Source organism: Myotis myotis, unplaced genomic scaffold, assembly GCF_014108235.1.
Source record: "Myotis myotis isolate mMyoMyo1 unplaced genomic scaffold, mMyoMyo1.p scaffold_m19_p_3, whole genome shotgun sequence".
Classification (NCBI taxonomy): domain Eukaryota; kingdom Metazoa; phylum Chordata; class Mammalia; order Chiroptera; family Vespertilionidae; genus Myotis; species Myotis myotis.
The window spans coordinates 169252559-169275795 of NW_023416335.1; the positions used below are offsets into that span (position 1 = coordinate 169252559).

At 35.5% G+C, this 23237-nt stretch overlaps 1 protein-coding gene across 1 annotated transcript in view; it reads left to right on the forward strand.

Moving 5' to 3' along the window:
- ADAMTS20 (ADAM metallopeptidase with thrombospondin type 1 motif 20) overlaps window positions 1-23237 on the forward strand; it is a 169909-nt gene that overhangs the window by 107386 nt on the left and 39286 nt on the right. The window contains exons 24-28 of the mRNA XM_036301604.1: window positions 412-519; window positions 1573-1737; window positions 2081-2371; window positions 3295-3456; window positions 5505-5681. Of these exons, the coding sequence (XP_036157497.1) occupies window positions 412-519; window positions 1573-1737; window positions 2081-2371; window positions 3295-3456; window positions 5505-5681 (903 nt within the window). The remainder of the gene's footprint in view (window positions 1-411; window positions 520-1572; window positions 1738-2080; window positions 2372-3294; window positions 3457-5504; window positions 5682-23237) is intronic.

Below are 23237 nucleotides of genomic sequence, written 5' to 3' on the forward strand. Positions count from 1 at the left end.
GACTCATTTAAAGTATATTTCCATCCTTTGAATTGTAGCAGCAGGACAATATTATAAATACCATGAACTTTTAAAGTGTGTGGTACTGTTTAAGGTAGTGTGTGTTCATTCAAAATGTTTCAGTTCAGTGATATTTTTGAAGGACTATTGCTCTTTTCTTTTTCAACCAGCAGAACAAAACAACCCAAACTTGAGGATTCAGAGTCATACTATCCACTTCAAGCCCTTGATAGTACTTTATACTTTTTTGGGGGGGGATGGGGAGACAACCCTTTACATTGTTTGTTTGCAATTGAGTAGGAACTATGCTTGAATTAGGTATGTGGGAGAAGAAATGAAGCATAGGATTTAATATACATCAGAGTGATTAGTTAATTGATGTTTTATAAGATCCATTTTTCTTTTGAACAGGACTGCATCATGATATCTTGCCCAGTTATCCCTAAAACTGGGACCACTTCATTACCAGCTGTTCCCATGGGAAAGACAGCACAGTGGCGATATGGTTCTTGGACTCCAGTAAGTGAATTTTATTGGGCGGTACAGTATTTCTAATATTGGAGGCTTTCAGGCATTGCCAAAGTGGTTGCTACAGATTTGCCAAATTAATGTCTGCATTCATTCTCAGGTATTTTGATGGTTGGAAGGAGTTTGGGGTTTAGAAATAGGTAATTTAGTGGCTAAATCCTGCTGTGCTTTTCAAGGACTTAGGTTTTCTATTTTCTAATCTACAAAATGGGGGTAATATGTCACAGGTTGTGAGGAGAAGCAGATGGGACATGAAGCTTTTTATCAGCCTTGATTTAAACTACTGACATTTTCATGTTTTTCAAAACTGAAAGCTTTGCTTTAAGCATATGTGGTATATATTTTAAACCTTTGCATATTCTCTGAATCAATGATGGGTTCATATCTACTCTATTACTTAGGCTTTCTAAGATATCCTATCTAATAAAAGAGTAATATGAAAATTGACCATCACTCCAACACACAAGATGGCTGCCCCCATGTGGACACAAGAGGGCCGGCAGGGGAGGGCTGTTGTGGGCGATCAGGCTAGCAGGGGAGGGCAGTTGGTAGGAACCAGGCCTGAAAGGGAGGGCAGTTGGGGGTGATCAGGCTGGCAGGCAGGTGAGTAGTTGGGAGCCAGCAGTCCTGGATTGTGAGAGGGATGTCTGACAGCCCTCGAGAGGTCTCAGATTGGAGAGGGTGCTGAGGGACACACCCTCCCCTGTGCACAAATTTCATGTACCATGCCTCTAGTTTTAAATAAATATCTTAGTGTTTTCTTATATAAAATGCTTTTAATATCTCTAATTTGCAAATAATCAGTATTCCAGGAAGTTGATTGTTTTATTCTCATTACCATAAATGTTTAATTTGTGAAATTTATGATCTAAACTGACTCGGGTATCCACTGCCCTGTCATTGACTCAGAAGGGATGCCAGGTGATAACATTTGTGATTTGATTTTTCAAGAAACTTGATGTTTTAGAAATTGGAGCAACGGCTATGTGTATGGGAAGTAGTAGAGGTACTATATAACACCTTGGTATCATTCAATTTTTTAAGTGTTCCGCATCTTGTGGAAGAGGCAACCAAGCCCGCTATGTAAGCTGCCGCGATGCTCATGACGGAATAGCAGATGAATCATATTGTGCCCATTTACCTCGACCTGCTGAAATCTCCATCTGTTTTAGCCCTTGTGGGGAGTGGCAAACAGGGGATTGGTCACCTGTAAGTATTTTTATGAGAAAAAAAAAATGAAATGAACAATTTAAATATAATTAAGAAGTACAATTGGCAGTTATAAAATAGTAACGGGGGATGTAAAATGCAGCATAGGGAATATAGTCAAAATATTGTAATAACTCTCAATGTGCCAGGTGGGTACTAGACTTATGGGGGAGGGATAACTTCATAAGTTATATAAATGTCTAACCACTATGCTGGCCACCTGAAACTAACATGATATTGAATGTTAACTGTAATTGAAAAATAAAAAAAAATAAAAAAATTTAATATTGAGTATAATCTTGTAGTTTACTACATTACGAATGTTGTCTAAATTTGTGATCAGTGTTCAGCTTCCTGTGGCCATGGAAAAACAAACCGGCAAGTTTTATGCATCAAGTACCATCAGCCAATTAATGAGAATCACTGTGACCCTGAAGTTCGCCCTTCAGCCGAACAGGAATGCAATGTGGCAGCCTGCCAGCCCTCGTACAGCAACTTTCCGAGTTCCTCTGAGCAGCCAAACCATTCTCCAGGCAGGAATTTTCCATTAACTCACAAACCAGAAGATAATGAAAAGTGGGGGGTCCATCCATCAATCAGAGGAAACCAATGGAGAACAGGACCATGGGGTTCGGTAAGCCATCTTTATTGAGTTATATTAATTCTGTAATTTTGTTATATTATAGCCTTTTAACGGATATGTATGTAACGACATCAAATGCTTTTAATGCTAGATTTATCTGAAGATCAATAATTTAAACCTTAAAGGGATTAAGCAAATTTTGATATAGATAACAAATCCCCAGCGTTCTTATTGAATTATACTAATGTGATGTTATGCTTACAGAAGAATGCACTTAAAAACAATCAGATTACAGTCCATTTTAATAAAAGCAAAAGGAAAATCTTTTAAGACTACAAAGGTTTATGAAAAAATCAAACCCAGAAATTGGTAGCAGTGCAGCAGGCTGGTGTAAAAATATGATAAACTACAGAAGGTACGATTGTATTTCATATTTTACATGCGATTAATGACACAAAATAAACACAACAATATAAAAGTTAAGTAACTTAACACTAGTTATTCCTTCATATTGAGACCTTAAAAATGTTAATTCCCTTTTACTTAATACCTAGGGAAAAGGTGACTTTCCTATTGCAAGCTTTTTTAAGATATCGCTTTTTCATGAATTTGATGACTCAGCATTATACAGATGCAAATTCTCCCCAAATTGGCATACAGACTCCATGAAATACCAGTCAAACTTTGACTCCTTGTGGGGGACTGAAACTGATAAGTTGTTTCTAAAATGTATATGAAAATTAAAAAGTCAAGAATAGTAAAAAATAAACACAAAAACACAGTCACCTTTTCATCAACAAACTCTAATGCAGCCCCTACGAAAGCTCAAGTGTTCTGACGTATTTCCTCAATTCAAATTATGATTCCAACAAAGGGAGTTTTTACGTGGGGAGTTTGAATTTGAGTCAAAATCGTAATTTTTTTCACCGTGTAACTTCATGATGTGGATCTGTAGTTGTGTTTTGTCTTGTCAGTGCTCCAGCAGCTGTGCTGGCGGCGTTCAGCGTCGGGTTGTGGTCTGCCAGGATGAAAACGGACAGAGTGCCCATTACTGTGATGTGGCCGCCAAACCCCCTGAGGCAAAGCATTGTGACACAGGACCCTGTCCACAGTGGAACTACGGGAGCTGGGGAGAAGTAAGTCAGAGCATTTCTTAAACTTGTGGAGAAGTACGACATCTCTGAAGACCAGAAGTTAAGCACTTCCTACTGTTAACTGATGGGTAATCTTACTTCACTACACTATGAAGAGAGATTTTTTAAAAAATTTTTATTGAGTTACTAAAACCGTGTTCTGCTTATAGATATCCTATCACTAGAGGCCTGGTGCACGAATTTGTGCACCAGTGGGGTCCCTTGGCCTGGCCTGTGGGATCGGGCCGAAACTGGCTCTCCAACATCCCCTGAAGGGTCCTGGAATGTGAGAGGGAGCAGCCCAGACCGAGGGACCCCACTGGTGCACAATCGGGGCTGGGGAGGGACACAGGAAGTTGGCCAGCCAGTGAGGGACCACAGGAGGGCTCCAGGGTGTGTCCGGCCTATCTCACTCAGTCCCGATCCGCCAGACCCCAGCTGCAAGCTAACCTACCAGTCGGAGCATCTGCCTCCTGGTGGTCAGTGCACTTCATAGTAAGCAGTTGAGTAACCTTAGTATATCATTAGCATATCATTAGCATATTATACTTTGATTGGTTGAATGGCCAATCAAACGACCAGATGCTTAGCATATTAGGCTTTTATTATATAGGATGGTATATATCACTCACTCATGACAGGAAATATATACTCCAGATTTTAAAACAATCTAATAAGGCTAGCCAATATGTCTATGAATCTAATGCCTTTCTAAAATTAGTATATTAATGTCTTAATTTCTTAGAAAATTAGATTGATATATAGGCCATGTTTATATCTTATTACTGAACTATTCATTTGCTGAATCTCTTAAACAGAGAGTTGATGATTATTGAGCACTTTATTTTTGTCCTGGCATTCTTCTAGTTACTTTGGATCTAAAGATAATTTTTAAAATGGTATAATGAATAACAATCTTGCCTGTATTATGGGTGAGAAGAATGAGAAAGAAATTGGCATTGGATGAATAAAATAAACCACCTAATTTAATTAGTCAAATGTTTTTGTTTCATAGGAAATTTGGAATTTATTTTTAAAGATACACTTCTGACCAATAGCTTATATATATCAAGTAACATGTATATTTCTCAACTTAGATATGTTTATTGTGAATATTCAAGTAATATGAAAAATTATGTAGAGAATAGAGGCCCGGTGCACAAAACTCATACACTCCGGAGTGGGGGAGTCCCCTCAGCCTAGATTGTGAGAGGGCACAGGCCAGGCTGAGGGACTCCCACCAGTGCATGATTGGGGCCGGGGAGGGACACGGGAGGTTGGCCAGCTAGAGAGGGATCATGGGAGGGCTCGAGGGTGTGTCCAGCCTGTCTTGCTCAGTCCCAATCAACCAGACCCCAGCAGCAAGCTAACCTACGGGTCGGAATGTCTGCCCCTTGGTGGTCAGTGCATGTCATAGCGACTGGTCGACTGGTTGACTGTCTGCCCCCTGGTGGTCAGTGCACATCATAGTGAGCGGTCATTAACATATTATGCTTTGATTGGTTGAACAGACAACCAGACACTTATCATATTAGGCTTTTATTATATAGGATGAGAACTTTTAACATATTGATACATTTCCTGCCAGACTTCTGTTTTATAGTGGTCTAGAAATAGGGTCATATTACCTAGGCTGCTTTGCCACCTGCTGTCTTTATGTAATATATACTGTGAATAAGTTTAGATCTGCCTTATTAGCTTTCATAGCTACAGAGTAATCTATTGATAAGACACTGTACATTATGTAGTTAAAACTTCTTACTTAAGTAAGTCAGTTTTACCAGGTCCTTAACCTAGCAAGAGTCTATATTATAGATCCTTCATATTTTATTGAACTATCTTATGGTACTAATTCTCAAAATTTTGTCAATTTTTTTAAATTATAGAAGCAATACTTTGACTTACTTTTTGCCTAGGAAGAAATGTTGACAATTATGAAGAAAGGATAAACTTTAAACTGTAGCATTACTAATTATATATTAAACATTGAATAAAGCAATATCATATTCTCTTTCAAGCCACATAGTTTTGAATTTTCTTCTTATTTTTAGTGTACACAAACATGTGGAGGAGGAATAAAATCAAGATTTGTAATATGTCAATTTCCCAACGGCCAAATGTCACAGGAGCAAAACTGTGAAATCTTGAACAAGCCACCTAGCGTGGCACAGTGTCATGTTCATGCTTGCCCTGATGATGTCTCATGGCATCGGGGACCATGGAATTCGGTACGATAGTATTCTTCTTCTTAACCTTGGTGTTTTGTTTTACTGTGTCCCTTTTACTTTCATTTCCTTTTTTATGAATTATGATGCACACTATGTCTTCTCATTATTTTTTAAGGAGACCATTGGTCATCTTGGCTTGTGTTATTAAATATGATAGTTTGGAAGTACAATCTATTCAATTTCAAGTACTGTAATATATATAATCGTTTTATATGTATTTATTTTTTTACAAGTGAATTTTGAACCATAGTCCTATTCTAATTGAAATATTTTACTCTGGTACATCTTTCGCTTGCCCTCTAATCAAAAATGTTTACTATTTACATTTGTATCTAATGTTAATGTTGTGCTTGTAATAATGGCAAATTAAGGCGGTGTGTTGAGTGCATAACTGTATGTGGCTTTCTTTTGTCTGTCAATGTCTAGTTACTGATCCAAAAGCAAATAACATTCTTTAAAACTTTGTTTTTACCATTGTTAAACTTAGTATTTTGCTTTGAAATGTGAAAATATTATATAAAAGATAGAGAATTTTACATTGCTAAAGTAAATTAATTGTTTACAGCTTGTTACATACATCATGGAAAAGTATGATTTATATAGTAATTTATATGAAAATTAATTTCTTCCACTGTGTGGAGTTACTGTGTTTTGGGGATGTTTTATTTTTTTTTTTGTTTATTTTTTGGAGCCATAGACAAAATTTGTAAATATTGTTTGTGAATGGTTTATTTTTTCTAGTATTTTTCAAATATTCAGACTTTGAAGAACAATTAATTTATATATATATTTTGAACTTAGCATTTTGGTCACTTTTGATATTTTAAATCATGAATAGCCAAGTACACTTCTTTCAGGTGAAAACTGATTTGAGTCTATAATCTATTTATAATTAAATTTATACAACTAAACTACAAATAATTCTGCATTTGAAAAATAATTATAACTCTGGTTTTATAACCAATTTTGATGTGTACAGTTGTTTTTCTTTGTCCAAGTCAAAGCGTTACAGTGATAAGTAAACCCATGTTTCCACTTATGCTATTTGAGAAGTCCTAGGAGGTCATGTTCTAATTTAGGCAGAAATTCATCTTTACAATCAAAGTGTGACTGATGATATAAAACAATAGAACATTTTAACTTCATAGGAGGATCTTAAAGTTGTGCATCAGAGTACCATCATTTTGTGGGAATTAAAGAAAGACATATTTTTCCATAGAAAGCATCTACATGTATACTTCATATAAAGTTTACTGACCATCCCTAGGCCAGTGGTTCTCAACCTTCTGGCCCTTTAAATACAGTTCTTCATGTTGTGATCCCAACCATAAAATTATTTTCGTTGCTACTTCACAACTGTAATGTTGCTACTGTTATGAATTGTAATGTAAATATCTGATATGCAGGATGGTCTTAGGCGACCCCTGTGAAAGGGTAGTTCGACCGCCAAAGGGGTCGCGACCCACAGGTTGGGAACCGCTGCCCTAGGCTCTAGGCTACAGAGATAGTAAAGACGTTTCTTACTCCTGTGGAGTATACAATCTAGTTGGAGAGATTTAAAATACTATAGAAACAACACAAAAAGGTATCATTTTTTGTTAGCCATCTTAGGTTGAAAATTCACTTTCTCTTTTCTAGATCTCTATATTTTCTTTCATCTTATTGGCTTTAGTTTGCAAGCGTAGGTCTTAATAAGGCTATGGATTGCCCTCTTGGAATTTTGCCCCAATTAGGAAAGCAGACTGCTAACCACTAATTAGACATTGAATCGTAATGGCATTTGTTTCTGAGCACAAGGTTTTATTTTCCCTACTCATTCATGGCTTCATTAATTCTCAGAGCATTAAACATTTACATGATGTCTTCTTCTTTAGGCTAGTTATTGAAGTACCTAAAAAATCAGTGTTTTTGAGTTTGATTTTCTACGAAAGGGGTCAGCAAACTACAGCCAATGGGTTAAATCTGGCCTACGGCCTCTTTCGTAAATAAGTTTTATTGGAACACAGTGAAGCACATTTGTATGTGTTATCTATGGCTGCTTTTGCACTGTAAAGCAGAGATGATTAGTTGCAATAGAGACTGTATGGCCCTCAAGGCTGAAATACTTACTATTTGGCCCTTTCTGGGAAAAGTTTGCTGACTTCTGTTTTATTTAATAAACTTTAAAATGCTTTTAAAATTTAACATAAAATGTAATTATAGTTATATAGAATATTAGAATTACAAATGTTCATTTGGGGACCGTTTTAGATTTTTTAACTCTTTGTTTCATTTTTTAAAACAACTTAAGGTCTATCAACCTTCTCTATATATTCACTGTAGTAGTCACAGAATTTTATTCCAGGTTTATGACATATAATTGGTCTTTATCATCACGTAAGTTTAATGTGAACAGTGTCACACATTTACATATTGTGTTGGAATACGTGATATTCCAATATATTTGTGTCATGCTTGTTTTTGTATGTAAATGATATCATAAGGGAAAAACCTTGAATGTTCATTAAAGTCCTGTGAAGATGACTTCTTCAATCTCACAAAAACAAATGAACAAGGAAAGAATAATAACCACAAATTACAAATAGTAAGGCATAAGTACACAATTCATTGCTTACTTCATATTTATTCCAAATGGAGTTCATTGAATGATTCAGTCTTTGCACTAATGAAGAAATATAATCTTTATTTTTCTGATAAATTGAAGGTGAATTTTAAAAATCACAAATGTTTATATCAGAATTTTAACAAACTTATTTATTTACCTTTATATGTATTACATATATATGTGTGTATATATATAATCACTAGAGTTCCTGGATTTCTTTTATTATATGAAGAATTTCACTCCTTAAATTAGCCTTTTATATTAAAAGGGTTTAAGGAATCTGAAGTTTTGTTAAAGTTAGATATAACCTTTTACCTCTTTCAGTTTTGCTACATATTAGCCAAACTTCAGAATACCTCTTATTAACATATCAGTTGAATATTCTTTCATGGATAATTTTAATTTTAACAGGTCCCGTTCACTAGATTAGAAAATTAAGAATGTGTATGTATACGTATGTGTATACATATACATATATATCAATGTCATGAAATCTCAGAAACACTTTTCATTTTAAAGCAAAATTAACAATATGAAGTGCTAAATCATTAAAATGTAACTAAGAAGAAAAGTTGTTACTGTACATTTAAATTTTCTCCATGTTGTGGGAAATCTTGTAATAACTTACAACTATGATTAAAGAAAGGAATAAATAAGTCTTAACCTATGTCTGTTAATTTAATGATTACTTTTTGGGATTAGTCAATGTAAAATGATTGTATTTTAACCCTTGTTATTAATAACATGTGTTGTGGCTTTGTGCTTTGCATAATTCATATGTATATGTTGTATTTTTACTCCTTGGATTAATACCTAAAATGTTTTAAGTCACTGAACAAATCTTTTGTTGTAATGAATGCCTCCTTTCTTTTGGTGGTATATTTTCCTTAAATAACAACTTTTCATTTCTATAATTAAACATTTAATTGTTGAATAGTACATGTTTTTATAATTTTACTTAGTATATTTATAAGCTGCTGCTATTTTTAAGATAATTTTTTAGAAACTAACATTGATATTAAAAATATATGATATGTTGTTTAGTTATTAATTTTTAAATACTAGAAATTTTATAATTTCCTTTTATGTTATAAACAATAAAAATTTGATACAAAGTACTTAGTACATTAAAAATAAATGTGCTTATGATCAAGATAGTCTTTAAAAGGTAAGTGAATTTTTACTTTCTCTCTTTCATATATATATATATATATATATATATATATATATGAAATATTACACATACCAATCAAACTGTTGCAACAAATGTTCTTTAAATAAATTTATAATCTCTGTATCTCTGTATTTTCCCACTAAGTCTCATTTAAGTGATTCATTTTCCTACATGTTTTTATTCCCTACATAGAATGAAGTTATATTTGATAAGACAAATAATGAGTGCTTGAGTGTGTTCTGGGACTGGCGATGTGCCTAGAAGAAGTAAAGAGAGTATTCTGTTCCATTAAAGATTGTTGTTGTTTTCGCACAAAAATAAGAAAATTGTTTTTAAAAAATGAAAGTTCAATACTTGAACCCTCTTGATTCTGGCACTTTCCTTCAAAGTGTTTTTTTTTTTTTTTTTTTTTAAAGAATAGACTTCTGTAGCATCTTGTAACTTATATATATTACATACATATATATAACATATATAAGTGTGTGTGTGTATATACATATATATATATATATAAATTTCTATATAAAATATAGTGTGTATACTAAATATATATACAGAATGCAACAGAAGCACTTCCAGAAGTGATTAGTGGTAGCAGCACACACCCAGTAAATCTGCAGTTTTGATTTTAACAGCTTTGTGTAACAAAAGAACATTGAGGGTCTGAAAAGAGGGGTTAGGTTGCTTGAGTAACCTATTATGTAATTGAGTGACCCTTATATATTTTTATAATATATTTATACATTGCAAACATATTTAATATACAAGTATATTTTGTGATTTGTAGAATTTATACAAATGTGGATTTAAAAATATAAGGTGATTATATAATAAACATAATTTTTACTTTATGAATAACACTTTTCTCTCACTGAAGTATTGTTATAATTTATCTCATTTTTAAGAAAATGATAGAATGTTTTATTAATTTTGAAAATCTTATATCAACACTATTACAGCAGTTCAAAAATCTGGTTGTTTCAATATGTGATATCAGTAGCTTCCATAGCTGAAAAATTACCTTGCAAAAATACACACCTTCATAAAGCCAAGTTTATCACTAATGCTCCTTTCATATACTAGTAAGTGATTTTATTTTATTTATTTATTTTTTTTTAATTTTTTTTTTAAATATATTTTATTGATTTTTTACAGAGAGGAAGGGAGAGGGATAGAGAGTTAGAAACATTAATGAGAAAGAAACATTGATCAGCTGCCTCCTGCACACTCCCCACTGGGGATGTGCCCCCAACCAAGGTACATGCCCTGGACCGGAATCGAACCTGGGACCCCTCAGTCAGCAGGCTGACGCTCTATCCACTGAGCCAAACCAGCCAGGGCGACTAGTAAGTGATTTTAAATCCAGTATACTAATTATTCAAAACATTTGTTGAAATTTGTCTCACAAATATTCAATTTTCCCTGATGTCATTCAGTTCTTGAAGTACTGGAAAGAGTAATATTTTTATATTTTAACAAATGGCATTCAAGTTTAATACAACTTTGAAAGATTTGGAAGCTACTTAAACAGATGAGAAAATTTTCCTTCAAAGTTTTAAATATATGCATTTCTGAGAGTTTTTTATAGTTGGCATGCTGTTAATGATAACATCATGTAATACTAGAAATTAGTAAAAATTTTCCAAAAGCTTTCTCATTCACTCTTAAATATCTCGTTTACCTTAAAGGATAAAAGATGGGTCTTTTTTTAAAAAATTATCTATTAAATATCACATTTTTATAACTGTCATAGGAAAAAAATTAGCAAATGTGGAACAAGCTTCTTTTTGTAGTGGAAAAATTAGAAAAGTCATGATAATTATGAGATCAGTAAGTTTGTGTTTAAAGAGAGTAAAAAACTTGGACAATGAGCCGAGTTAATTTGAGAGCATTGGGATTACAAACTGCAGGTTCGGGGCCCATTTGAAGAAACATAGCTTGATTTTGTATATTAGTCTCATGTAAAAGGATGTAATTTTGCTTTCATGAAGAGAAATGTAAACTTTCATTTAACAAAAGGATTTGAAGATATTCTTAAGACTGCTGAAATGTTAACTATGAAGTTTATCCTAGATCTTGTAGTTGAGTGAGTTGCGGGGTTAGAATGCCTAAGCTCGAGTCCACTGCTATTTTGTAACTGAGTGACCTTTAGCAATTTACTTAACATTTCTTAGAGATTATTTTCATAGACTAGAAATAGTAGCTACCTAAAGAAGACATTTTATTAGGGTTCAATGGAACAATAGGTAAAGTGGTTGGCCTGGAGCGTGCTACAAAAAGGCTCAATATATTTTGCTTGTCATTATCACTTACCCAATAATAAGTAGATATTTCCTAGGAATTCACCCAGGAGCTAAAAATCCAAATGCAGTAGCTAAAGCTAATAACACGAGAGCCACTGAAGCAAGTTATATTCTAGTATGAGAGAAATCAGTTTGAACTGGAGTGTCTTTTTTTTTTTTTAATTTTTATGGAAATAAAATAACCAGCAGATTTGAAGTCATGAAGGTACAGTTTAATGAATTTCCCAAAGTGAACACACATGTGTAGCCTGCACCAAACCCAAAAATAGTGGTCCCAGAAATTCACCCACGTATCCCCTTAAAGTCACCCACAAGGTAACCCCTATTCTGACATCCAATATCATAGGTAAGTTGCCTGCCTTTGAACTTTATCTAAACGGAACTTAATTTGCTTGTGAGAGAAGCAATGTTGGGTTTGTGAGATTCATTCATGTGTGTAATTTTAGTTTCTCATTGCAATCGAGTATTGTATAAATTGAATAAATATGATTTGTATGAATATTTATTTTCTACTTGACAAGCATTAGGGATTGTTTTTAATTTGGGACTTACAAATAATGCTGTTAGGAATGTCTTTTGGTAAACATGCATATGTAGATCTATTGGATATGTAGCCAGGAGTTGAATTGCAGGATTTTAGTGTATGCATATGTTCAGTTGTAGTAAATTGTATCAGACAATTTTTAAGGTGGTTGTATGAGAATTCCAATTGTTCCACATCCTTGTCAACACTTGGTATTATCAGACTTTTTAAATCTTAGTGATTCCAGTAAAGGTATGGTGGTATTTTTTGTGTGGTTTTAATATGTATTTTGTGATGCCCAGTTAAAGTGCCTCTCCTTATTACCACAGAATTCTTCTTTTCTGAAGTACCAGTTGAAGTCCTTTGTCTGTATTTTTATTGAATTTTCTGCTTTATCTTATTGACTCGTAAGAGTTAAATTTTTGCTCAGAGTATAAGTCCCTTGAGGGATAAATGTATTGAAGAATAGTCTTCTACTGTCATTCAGTCTCAGCCATAGCTCCTAAGTAGCAATAGTACAGGAGTTTCCACTTCTTGCCATTAAGTACGTAGATGAGTGATTCAGAGAAAATTAAAATAGGCAAATATGAGGAAAATAGCTAATGTCTATAGTGAATGTTTATTTTTAATGACATAAAAGAAAAATTTTGAAAAGTTACAACTTTCTACTTTGCTGTTTTAAGAGAAGAACAATTAGCCAGTTTCTTTTCCAATTATTTTTTAAAATCCCAATTTATAATCTTCATGAGTTTCTACTTCAATTCATTCAGGAGATGTTTACATAGCAGTTACTGTGTGTTAGTGATATTTACTAGGTGTGGAGAGTAAATCAGGACATAATGTTCATGGTACAGCAGGTAAGAAAAAAATTTAAAAGATATATTAAAACAGATGATAAATTATTTTTAGACTAATGCGCCATTTATTTATATTTAATCTTTATGTTAAAAGTATTATATATGCCCCTTGTTTTCCCCCATTGACCTCTTCTAGCCTGCCCTCACCTCAGGGCTTCACCACCCTATTGTCTGTGTCATATATGCATACAAGTTCTTTGGTTGATCTCTTCCTACCTACCCACCTCCTTTTAATGAAATATTTATTAACTAGTGGCCCGGTGCACAAAAATTTGTGCACTTGGAGGGGGTAATCTCTCAGCCCGGCCTGTGCCCTCTCACAGTCTGGGACCCCTCGGGAGATGTCCACCTGCTGGCTTAGGCCCACTTCCCAGGGGACTGGGCCTAAGCTGGCAGTCAGACATCCCTTTGGTAGCCCGGGATCCCTTGGGGGATGCCCACTTGCCAGCTGGGAGCAGGCCTAAGCCGCAGTCGGACATCCTAAGCGCTGCTGAAGAGGCGGGAGAGGCTCCCACCACCACCGCTGTGCTGGCAGCCATCAGCCTGGCTTCCTCCATTGCCAGGGGCAACCCAAGCCTTCTGCTCACTCTAGCTCCGTGGCCGCCGCCATCTTAGTTGGGTTAATTTGCATACTTGTTCCTGATTGGCTTGTGGGCATGGGTTGTGGGGGTAGCAGAGGTACAGTCAATTTGCATGTTTCTCTTTTATTAGATTAGATGACAAGAAGCACCACTCTAAGCTAAACAACATATAACTAACAACATAATTGAAAATACTGTATCAAAAAGTCAGAATTCTGTGAAGGAAAACTTGGATGCAGTACTTAAAATTGTTAGCAAAAGACTTGCCAACAGTAGAGCCATTTCTATTTCTAGCCTGTAATAATTTTGAGGAAGAGTTATAAACATACAGGTGTACCCCCCCAAAAATGTATACACACTTTAGCAGCTGATAGCTCAATTTTGAAAATGAAATCTATTTTAATAATACTGCCTTTATTATTATTCTAAGTGTGTATATACATTTTTTGAATACCTTATTCGTTGAGAAAAGGTTTCTTCTAAAGTAGTAAATTTAAACCATAAACAAGCCCAAATATATTTAATAGGTAGAACCATAAAGGATTTTGTGTGATTAATGATTAATCTTTCTGCTTTGGGATGTCATTCAGTGTAGTATGAGAATTAAAATGTACATGTTATACTGTATAAATGATAATGTATATTCTGTGAAAACATATTCTTTTTGAGACTGAAAGAATAAAAGGAAATTTATATTGCCACACCAATAAAAACTAACTCTATTCTGCCACCAGACAGAGTTCACATCCTTCCATCTGAGGAAAACTTCTTTACTCTTTATTCGTGGGCCATAGGAGAATTTTCACATCTAGGAATAGGGAAGATAATCAGGCATGGCACTTCTCTCACTCAGGGACATTTCTTCAGAGTCAGGAAACGAGCTCAAAAATAGTAGTTCATAGGGGAGCCTGTGTCCATGTCAACATTTCTCTGCTAAACTTGGCAATATCTCAATTTTAGATGAAACCAGGAGGAGGCCCTTCTTATCTCTACAGGGCACCATGTGGAATCAGAACAACAGCAGCAAACACTATGAAGAAAGATCTATTACATGAAGCTCTTCATTCGTTGTTACCTAAAGATCATTCAACTCTACCTCATTCTGATAAAACAGATTGAATATTTAAAAGATCTTTATATGGATACTAGTGGCCTGGTGCACGATATTCGTGCACGGGGGAGAGGGGTCGCTCAGCCCAACCTGCACCCTTTCCAATCTGGGAGCCTTCAGGGGATGTCCAACTGCCAGTTTAGTTCCATAGGGATCAGGCCTAAACTGGCAGTTGGACATCCCTCTCGAAATCTGGGACCTCTGGCTCCTAACCACTCACCTGCCTGCCTGCCCTAACCATTCTACCTGCCTGCCTGATCCCCCTAAATGCCCTCCCCTGCTGGCCTGGTCACCCCTAACTGCCCTCCCCTGACAGCCTGGTTGCCCCTATTAATTTATTTTTTTTAGTATTATCCCCTTCACACACAATTGTATTTGACTTATTGGCTTCTCCTTCTCACACAATTTTTCTCTCTCCTTTATGTAACACTTTTTTTCTACTGACTCATCATTTATAAACTTTTCTTTCCTCCTTATTTCCTACTTCTGTTCATCATCCTTCTTCCCATCTTTCTTCTACCCTCCCCCCCCCCCACATTCCTTCTTTCCTTTATCTTTACCTCTGCCCTCCTTCCCTTTTCCTTCCTTCCCACCTTAATTTTTTTCTTCACTTCCTCCCTGAGACCTGCTTTGCTCCTTCTCCCATTTCTTCCTTCTTCCCATTCGCCTTTTAAGCTCTACCAGCTTCCCTTTAAAACTTTTCTTCCCTCCCTCTTTCTCTCTCATCCACATTCTTCTCTACTTACTTCCACTGTTTTAATATCTATCTACCTGCCTAATTATTCACTATCATTTATTTATTTTTTTTATTTTCTGACTCTTATTTTTAAAATCTGTCCCCAGTACACAACTATACTTGATTTTCACTATAGCTCCTACAGTTCACTCATACATCCTCTTTCCTTCTTTAACTCTGCTCTTTACTGACTCTATAAAGTTCTTCCCTCCCTCCTTCCCTTCTTAAAGCTTCCGTTGCGGGTGGGGCGTTAACCCCCAGCCCAAGGCTCAGCTCCAGCCAGGTGTTCACTGCCCCCTCTTCCTAGCCTCCCCACCGCTGTCCTGCTCCCATTCCCTGCCCTGGACAGCCAGCCCAGCGAGGGTGGCTGAGGCCCGCGCATTCTGGGCTCTGCTGCTGCGAAGCAGGAGCGCCTCCACCCAAAAGGCCTTGGACCATCCTCCACTCCATCCCGGACCCGTGGGCGTCTCCCTGCCAATGGCTGCCACTGCCCTCCTCCTGTGTCTAGGTGGGGCTCCCCGCTCCATGCAGCCTGTGTCCCGCCCCTCTGCGGGCACACCTGCTTTACTCCCCATGGTCGCCACCCCCTTCCACATGCAGTTTCCTTCTTCTCCTATCATATCCTATTCTACCCCAGGCCTTGCAGCTGCCTGAGCAGAGGGCATAAACACAGCCTGCTGATTCAGTTGTGACATGAGCTTTAATGGACAAATTTGCATATTCCTCTATTATTAGATTAGATGTGTATATATATATGTAACCCTCACCCAAGGACACAGAGAGAGAAAGAGAGGGGCCAGGAGGGTGAGAGAGAGAGAGGGGGAACATCAATTGGGTCTTCAGGGGTAGGAGGGGGGGAGAGGGAGAGAGAGAGAGAGAGAGAGAGAGAGAGAGAGAGAGAGAGAGAGAGAGAGAGAGAGAGAGAGATCAATTGGGCCTTCCATATGTGCCCAACCAGGGATCAAATCCACAACCTAGGTATGTGCCCTGACTGGGAATCGAACTGGCAACCTTTTGGTGTACAGGATGACGCTCAATCAACTGAGTCACTGACCAGGCTGTTCATAGATTTTTTTCTACATGGCATTCATTCATTCATTGTAAACATTTATTAATGAATGAAACTCAAGATGCTACATTTTGAGAGGGTCATAACAAAGGAGATAGGGATAATTAAAGAGTTGGACTAGGTAGATAAATTTAACCAGGAAAACAAAAAGAGAAAAACAGCTGTCTTCAAATATTTTCCCTGTGAAATTGGATGTAGTCTTACTCCAAGGTGTAGAATAAGAATTACAGGTGAATATTTCATATATGTATATCAGTTTCAGCTCAAAATCAAGAACAAGAATCATATAGTTTTCCTAAAAAGAAATAGCCACTTTTCCCTGTATCTTAAAAAAAACAAACCAAAAAAAACAGGTACAGCCCTAACCAATTTGGCTCAGTGCATAGAGCATCGGCCTGAAGGGTCTCAGGTTCCATTCCGGTCAAGGGCACATGCCTGTGGGGCTTGTAGGAGGCAGCCCAGTCAATGATTCTTTCTCATCATTGATGTTTCTCTCCCCCCACCCCTCCTCTCTGAAATCAATAAAAATATATTTTTAAAAAGGTAAATTTTTTTATTTGTGCAAATCTCAAAATGTGTTTAGTAAACCCTCACATTTAATTAATAACTTAGATGATTATAGATTGAAAATTTCCTTCAGGGTTTCTAAGGCATTACCTTATCCTCTAGCAATCTCAGCTATTATGAAGTCTGGTAATCTGATTCCCAGCCTGTTGTATATACCTTTTTTCTACACCTGAGCCACTGAGGCTTTTGGTTTCTTCTCTTAATCCCTAGTGTTCTGATACTTCATGATGAAGTGACTTAGTGTTTTCAAATTTAGTTTGCTAGGCATTCTGTAGGTCCCTCCATTAAGGAGACTGGTGTTGAGAAATTGACTGTATTATTTCTTAGATAATTTCTTAGTAATAGATAATTTCTATGCAAATATTTTCATTGTTCTTTCTTGAACTCTTTCTAGTTAATTATTAGAATTCTTGGATTGACTCTAATTCTCTTGTTTTTATTTCCCCATTTTAATATCCCTGTCATTTGTTTTTACTTGATGGTAAATTGTCAGTGCCTAACCCATTTACTGAATTATTTACTTTAGTTAAAATATTTTTAACTATCAAAAGATTTTTCTTGCATTCTGATTGTTATTTTTTTTGGGGGGGTCACAGTATTGTATTCTTGTTTTATCCATGCAACATCTACTCTCTGTCTCATTAATTATAGTTTTGTTCTATTTTGAGGGGAAATTCTCTCATTTGCCTCTTCATCCCTGGGACCCTTTCTTTAGGGTGCGAGTGAGTGGTTTTCTAGTTTTCTTATTAAAGCTTTTCTTCAAAAGTTGATGAACCTCTGCAGCTCATTCTTGTTTAACAGTAAAACACTAGGGAATTCATTGAAAGCTCTGCAATTACATAGAGTTCAGTGACTGATGATTTTCCCTGCGAATCAATATTTGTCAGAGAAGAACCACTAATGCCCTGTTTGTGAGGAAGGGTGGTACAGGCAGAGAGACAATGGGTCAAGATTCAATGTGAGAAATTCCCTTATTTTAACCCCAGCATCCCCCACTCAAGCCCAAGCAGTTTAAGTTCTCCAGGAAACAGGCCCCTATCTGGCTGCAGAGTAGAGGCATGGCAGCACTACTTGCATCCAGGTGCTGAGCCTGGGGGCGGGTGGGGGTTGGGGGTGTGTGTTGGATACAAGTTGTCCTTGCTTCACATTGACCTCTCTTTTTGTTATCCTCTCTGCTTCTTCTGAGGTTGCTGAAACCTATTTTATTTACTTTGACTTTGTGGGTTGAAAACAATTGAGGAGAAGACATGAATACGTATGGTCAGTCACCCCACTGTTTTCAACGGACACTGTTTTGTTGTTTTTTAACCCAATATCTATTCACCTTCTATTTCACTTTCTCTACCTTCTCCTCACTCTGGAAATAACTTGAAGTGTGTCTGATGTGTTTTTCACCATCGAGGTAAACAGTCCCCCCCGTCCCCGCCCCTGCGCGCCAGGGAAACAGATAGGATCTTCCTGAAATTCCATTGGAGTGTTTACCCTCCTTATCTCACCACAGAATGAGTTCTCACTGTAAGAGTCCTGATCATATTCCATTCAAGTGTTTACTAGAGGAATCCAAGCCACAGTTATATTTCCACTATCTCTTTTATATTTCCTCAGTATTTGGGAAAGGAAGAAAAAGAAAGGAGAATGGAGGTTTCGCATGCATTTGGAATATTGAGTTAAGCACTGTTTTAGGTTCAGTCATACGTTCTCTTTAATCTCACTCCTCCACTGAGGTATAGGTATTATTACTACCACTTTAAGATAAGAAGACCGAGGACCAGCAAAGTTAAGTATAAGCATCTACAAGGTTGCTCAGCCACTGACAATTGAGAGTCAAACGTAAATTTTGTTATTCCAGATTCCAGGCCCTTTTTATTATTCTATTCTCTACTCCTTAGTAGTAAATACTATCCCCCCCCCCCTTAAATTTTAACACAAATAATTCATACTTATCTTAAGATAATTTTTAAATTAGCTTTAATTCCCTGAAATATTAAATCAATCCCTAAAACATTCTTGCTTCAAAACTTTTATTGCATATGATAAAGAGACACAATTATGTGGAATGGCGCATTTTAATTTCAGCTCTAACTTTTCCTTTGTTGAAGTATTGATAGAGCTCTCTTTTTATTTCTCATCTGAGAGTTCTCTGTGCATATTCCTTTCAGATCTTTATAGCCCTACTGAAAAGCAAACTTCTTGGCTTTATTTCTGTTAACTCCCACAGCTAGTACAAAAACATTTGTAGAAACGTGGAATGGTAAATCCTGCTATTCTGCTGGCACTTGATTTTAAGAATTTTGTAAATGTTACCATAGTAACTAGTGCCTTAAAAGTAAAAAATAAAAAATTAAAAAGGTATGCTTTTGTTATTTCCCTGGTGTCTTACCTTTCCATGGTCCGCCCATACTGGATAGATGGATGTGCTCTGTTTCCTACAGGAAGGCAGATGCTCCTGATTCTGACGGAGGCTCCTGGGGGGGTGACGCAAAAATAGGGTTTTCATCATGGGATGTGCCATATGGTCTTACAAGCCCCGTGTGCTGTGATTTGTATAAAGACATCCAGAAAAAGTAAATTCACAGTATTGGCCCCAAAAGGATAGTTAAAACTAGACAACATTTATATTATTCTCATACGGGCAATAACATTTTGTCCCTCTTAATCATATAATTATAAAGATTTGTGTTATTCATTGAGTCAATAAAAACTCCAAACAGGAACTCTTTAGATTAGTTCCACTTGCTAAACAGATTTTATAGAGGAGTTTGAAATGTGTATTACCCCTTTGTAGTACAAACAAACTGCATACTATTAGAAAGGTAAAAGAATGAATTACCAGTTTTAAACGAATGGCAGTTTTTCCTGAGTGTTTCTTGTTACAGATGGTGCTTAACATTTTGAATACAAATCACAATTTCTGTTGCTTCTAGCAAATAAACCTTCGTTCAGTACTGTTTGCAGATTCATAATTATTGCTTATCATATCTTACTATTGGACAAAGCTAATCTAATAATAGAGTAATTATCAAATAACTGGGTGACTTTTCATGCTGATTTATTTTATGTGTGGGAAATAATATTGTATGATAAGTGAACATTTCTGTATAAAGTATTTGCATGAGTTATTGCAACTTTCATCCAGGTTTTATATTTGAAAATGAAGATAACCACAAAACTTTTCCAAAGTCATAATTTAGACAATATTAACAATTAGATTGTAGTAAAATATCTTTAAATATTATTTCCAGTGGAATAAGCCATATTGCATTGACTAGCTTAAAACTTTAAATCTACTGTGGGTATCGAAATCTATACACATATATGTTCAAAAGTAAAATAGAAGACAATTTTACAATTCCAGTATTATAAAGATATGAAAATAATGAAAGTTTACAGGATGTTATTAAGCATATATTTCTTTGACCTTTAAGTTGGAACTCAACATTTTTTCAAATGAATCTGCCTTAAAATTTTTTAAATGTCTGAAGGTTCCAGTTTTACATATAATCAGATGCAATGCAATAGAATAAAATATTTCAATGGTGAATATTTTTAAAACCAAATGCTGTCTTGGTTTATTAAAGCTGTATAGTCAAAGGATGTCTGTAACAGGTTAAAAAGGAAAATTTCAAACTCCATTAAACTTTAAAACTCTAAGTATAATCTTTCAGGAAATACTATGAATGGGGTCCCTGTTGATAGATTTAGTATCTCACTCCTTAGTGCACATATGTGTTGAATTAAAGGAACAGTAGCAGCAGTATTTTATAGATTTGACACTCTATCTTAATATACATATTTTACCTTTTTTTGTTTGTTTTTGTTTAAATAGAGGAATACCTTACTCACTGTGGATGTTTTACTCTATCTACTTTAATGTCTTACTTCTCTAATTATTGAGGAGCTCAGTTTAAAAGTATTCCAACACTGTAGATAATGCCCTTAATTACAAAGCAGTTGTATAAAACTTCTATCTAAGATTCTACTGTAGTAAGAGGTTTTTCTCTTAGATATGCGGGTATCATTAGCTTCCTAAAGATTTCAAAACCATGTTGTTCCTGGGGCTTATATATAGTCTCTATTGTTATAGGCTTCTTAAAAATTGGAAAGAAAGAAAAAACACATATATGTATAGATGCATACATGCATTAGTGTTATATTCCACATAATATCTAATTTCTGGCCTATATTGACCTGAAACTCTATCAATTCCCTATTTAATTTGTCATTTCATAGACTTACCTCTTGGTTCATAATGGTATTATAAAGACATTTAACATAATCACCAAAACATCATTTAATAAAATCTTTACCAAAATAGCTACGATTAAAATTTTTCCATTAAAAAAATTCAACTTTGCTACAAAAACATAAAATAGATTGGTTTAGAAAAAGTGCAAAAGAAAAATAAATACTACATGTACCTATACTGAGAAATTCATTGATACCCTGGGCTTTTCCTGAAGACTAGGGTATTTCCTTGAGATGAAGGAAAACACTAGTTCCCTCAAGTTATTCCAAGAGAGACACTCTATACCTAATTATGTTTTAGCTATTCCAATATGTTTGTTTTAAAGTCAGAACCACTCCATTTTATGCATTTTAAATCGATGCTTCTTATTCAGATGAATTTGTTCTGATGGAAATGATTTATGGTTTGTAATGAGAGGGTTAGACTTGTACTGTGTAATGATTACATTTCTGTTAGTTTAGCTCTCCTAAAGCAAAAATCGTGTGAATTCTTTGTCACAGGGTAGTAGGTTTTCCTTGGTTGTCTGAATAAGTTAGCTAATATCTGCCATGCAGTGAACAGTTGGGTAAGTGTGACATCCAGCTACATGTCTGTGAGCTTTTATGCCTTTTCGTTTATCCTCACCTGAAGATATTTTTTCCATGGATTTTTAGAGAGTGGAAGGGAGGGGGAGAGGCAGAAAGAAATATTGATGTGAGTGAGACACATCTACTGGTTGCCTCCTGCACTCACCCAGACTGGGGCTGGAGGATCGAGCCTGCAACTAAGGTGTGTGCTCTTGACCTGAATCAAACCTGAGATCCTTCAGTCTGCAGGCCAATGCTCTAACCACTGAGCTAAACCAGTGAGGGCGGATGACTATGGACCTGTGATAGATGTCATATCTAGAAAAAGTAAAAATTTGTTTCTTTACATTTACATGATTGATGACTTATGAGTTTTATGTTTTGAAAAAGCAATTAGAAAATTCCAAGTATTTTGAAAAGCAAAGTGAAAGTTATTAGTAATACACCACTTATTTTTATATGGTTTAGTATTTTCTTGTTAGTCATTTTTTGGTCTAATAGCAACATTAAAAAACTAAAATTAAGGCAAATGACTAAAAGAAAAATTTATTATATTTATGTCTAGTTAGATTATTTAGGATAGGTGAAAAACAAATTGCCATAATTTTTAACCATCTATGAAATGGTTTGTGACTAAGCTATATTGAATAAAATGTTTACAATAGTATTATCACATTTTGAAATATTCCGTTTAACTTTAAATATTTTCCTGATCAGCAAATGGAGAGGAGTGTTAAAAGGAGCAGTAGTTTTATTGTTATAAGATACCTCTAGTTCTGAAGGCGTTGGTGGTATAGTGGTGAGCATAGCTGCCTTCCAAGATACCTCTAGTTCTAATTAATTGACCTTGAATGATTAACTGACCTCTGCTGATTTTATTTATTTTAACAATTTTTAAATTATAGTTGACATACAATATTGTATTAATTTCAGATATGCAACATAGTGGTTGGACGCTTATATACCTTACAAAGTTATTGCCACAATATGACTAGCACCCACCTGGCACCCTACACAATCATTATGATATTATTGACCATATTCCCTATGCCAGTGATGGTGAACCTTTAGAGCTCGGTGTGTCAGCATTTTGCAAAACCCTAACTTAACTCTGGTGCCATGTCACATATAGAAATTTTTTGATATTTGCAACCATAGTAAAACAAAGATTTATATTTTTGATATTTATTTTATATATTTAAATGCCATTTAACAAAG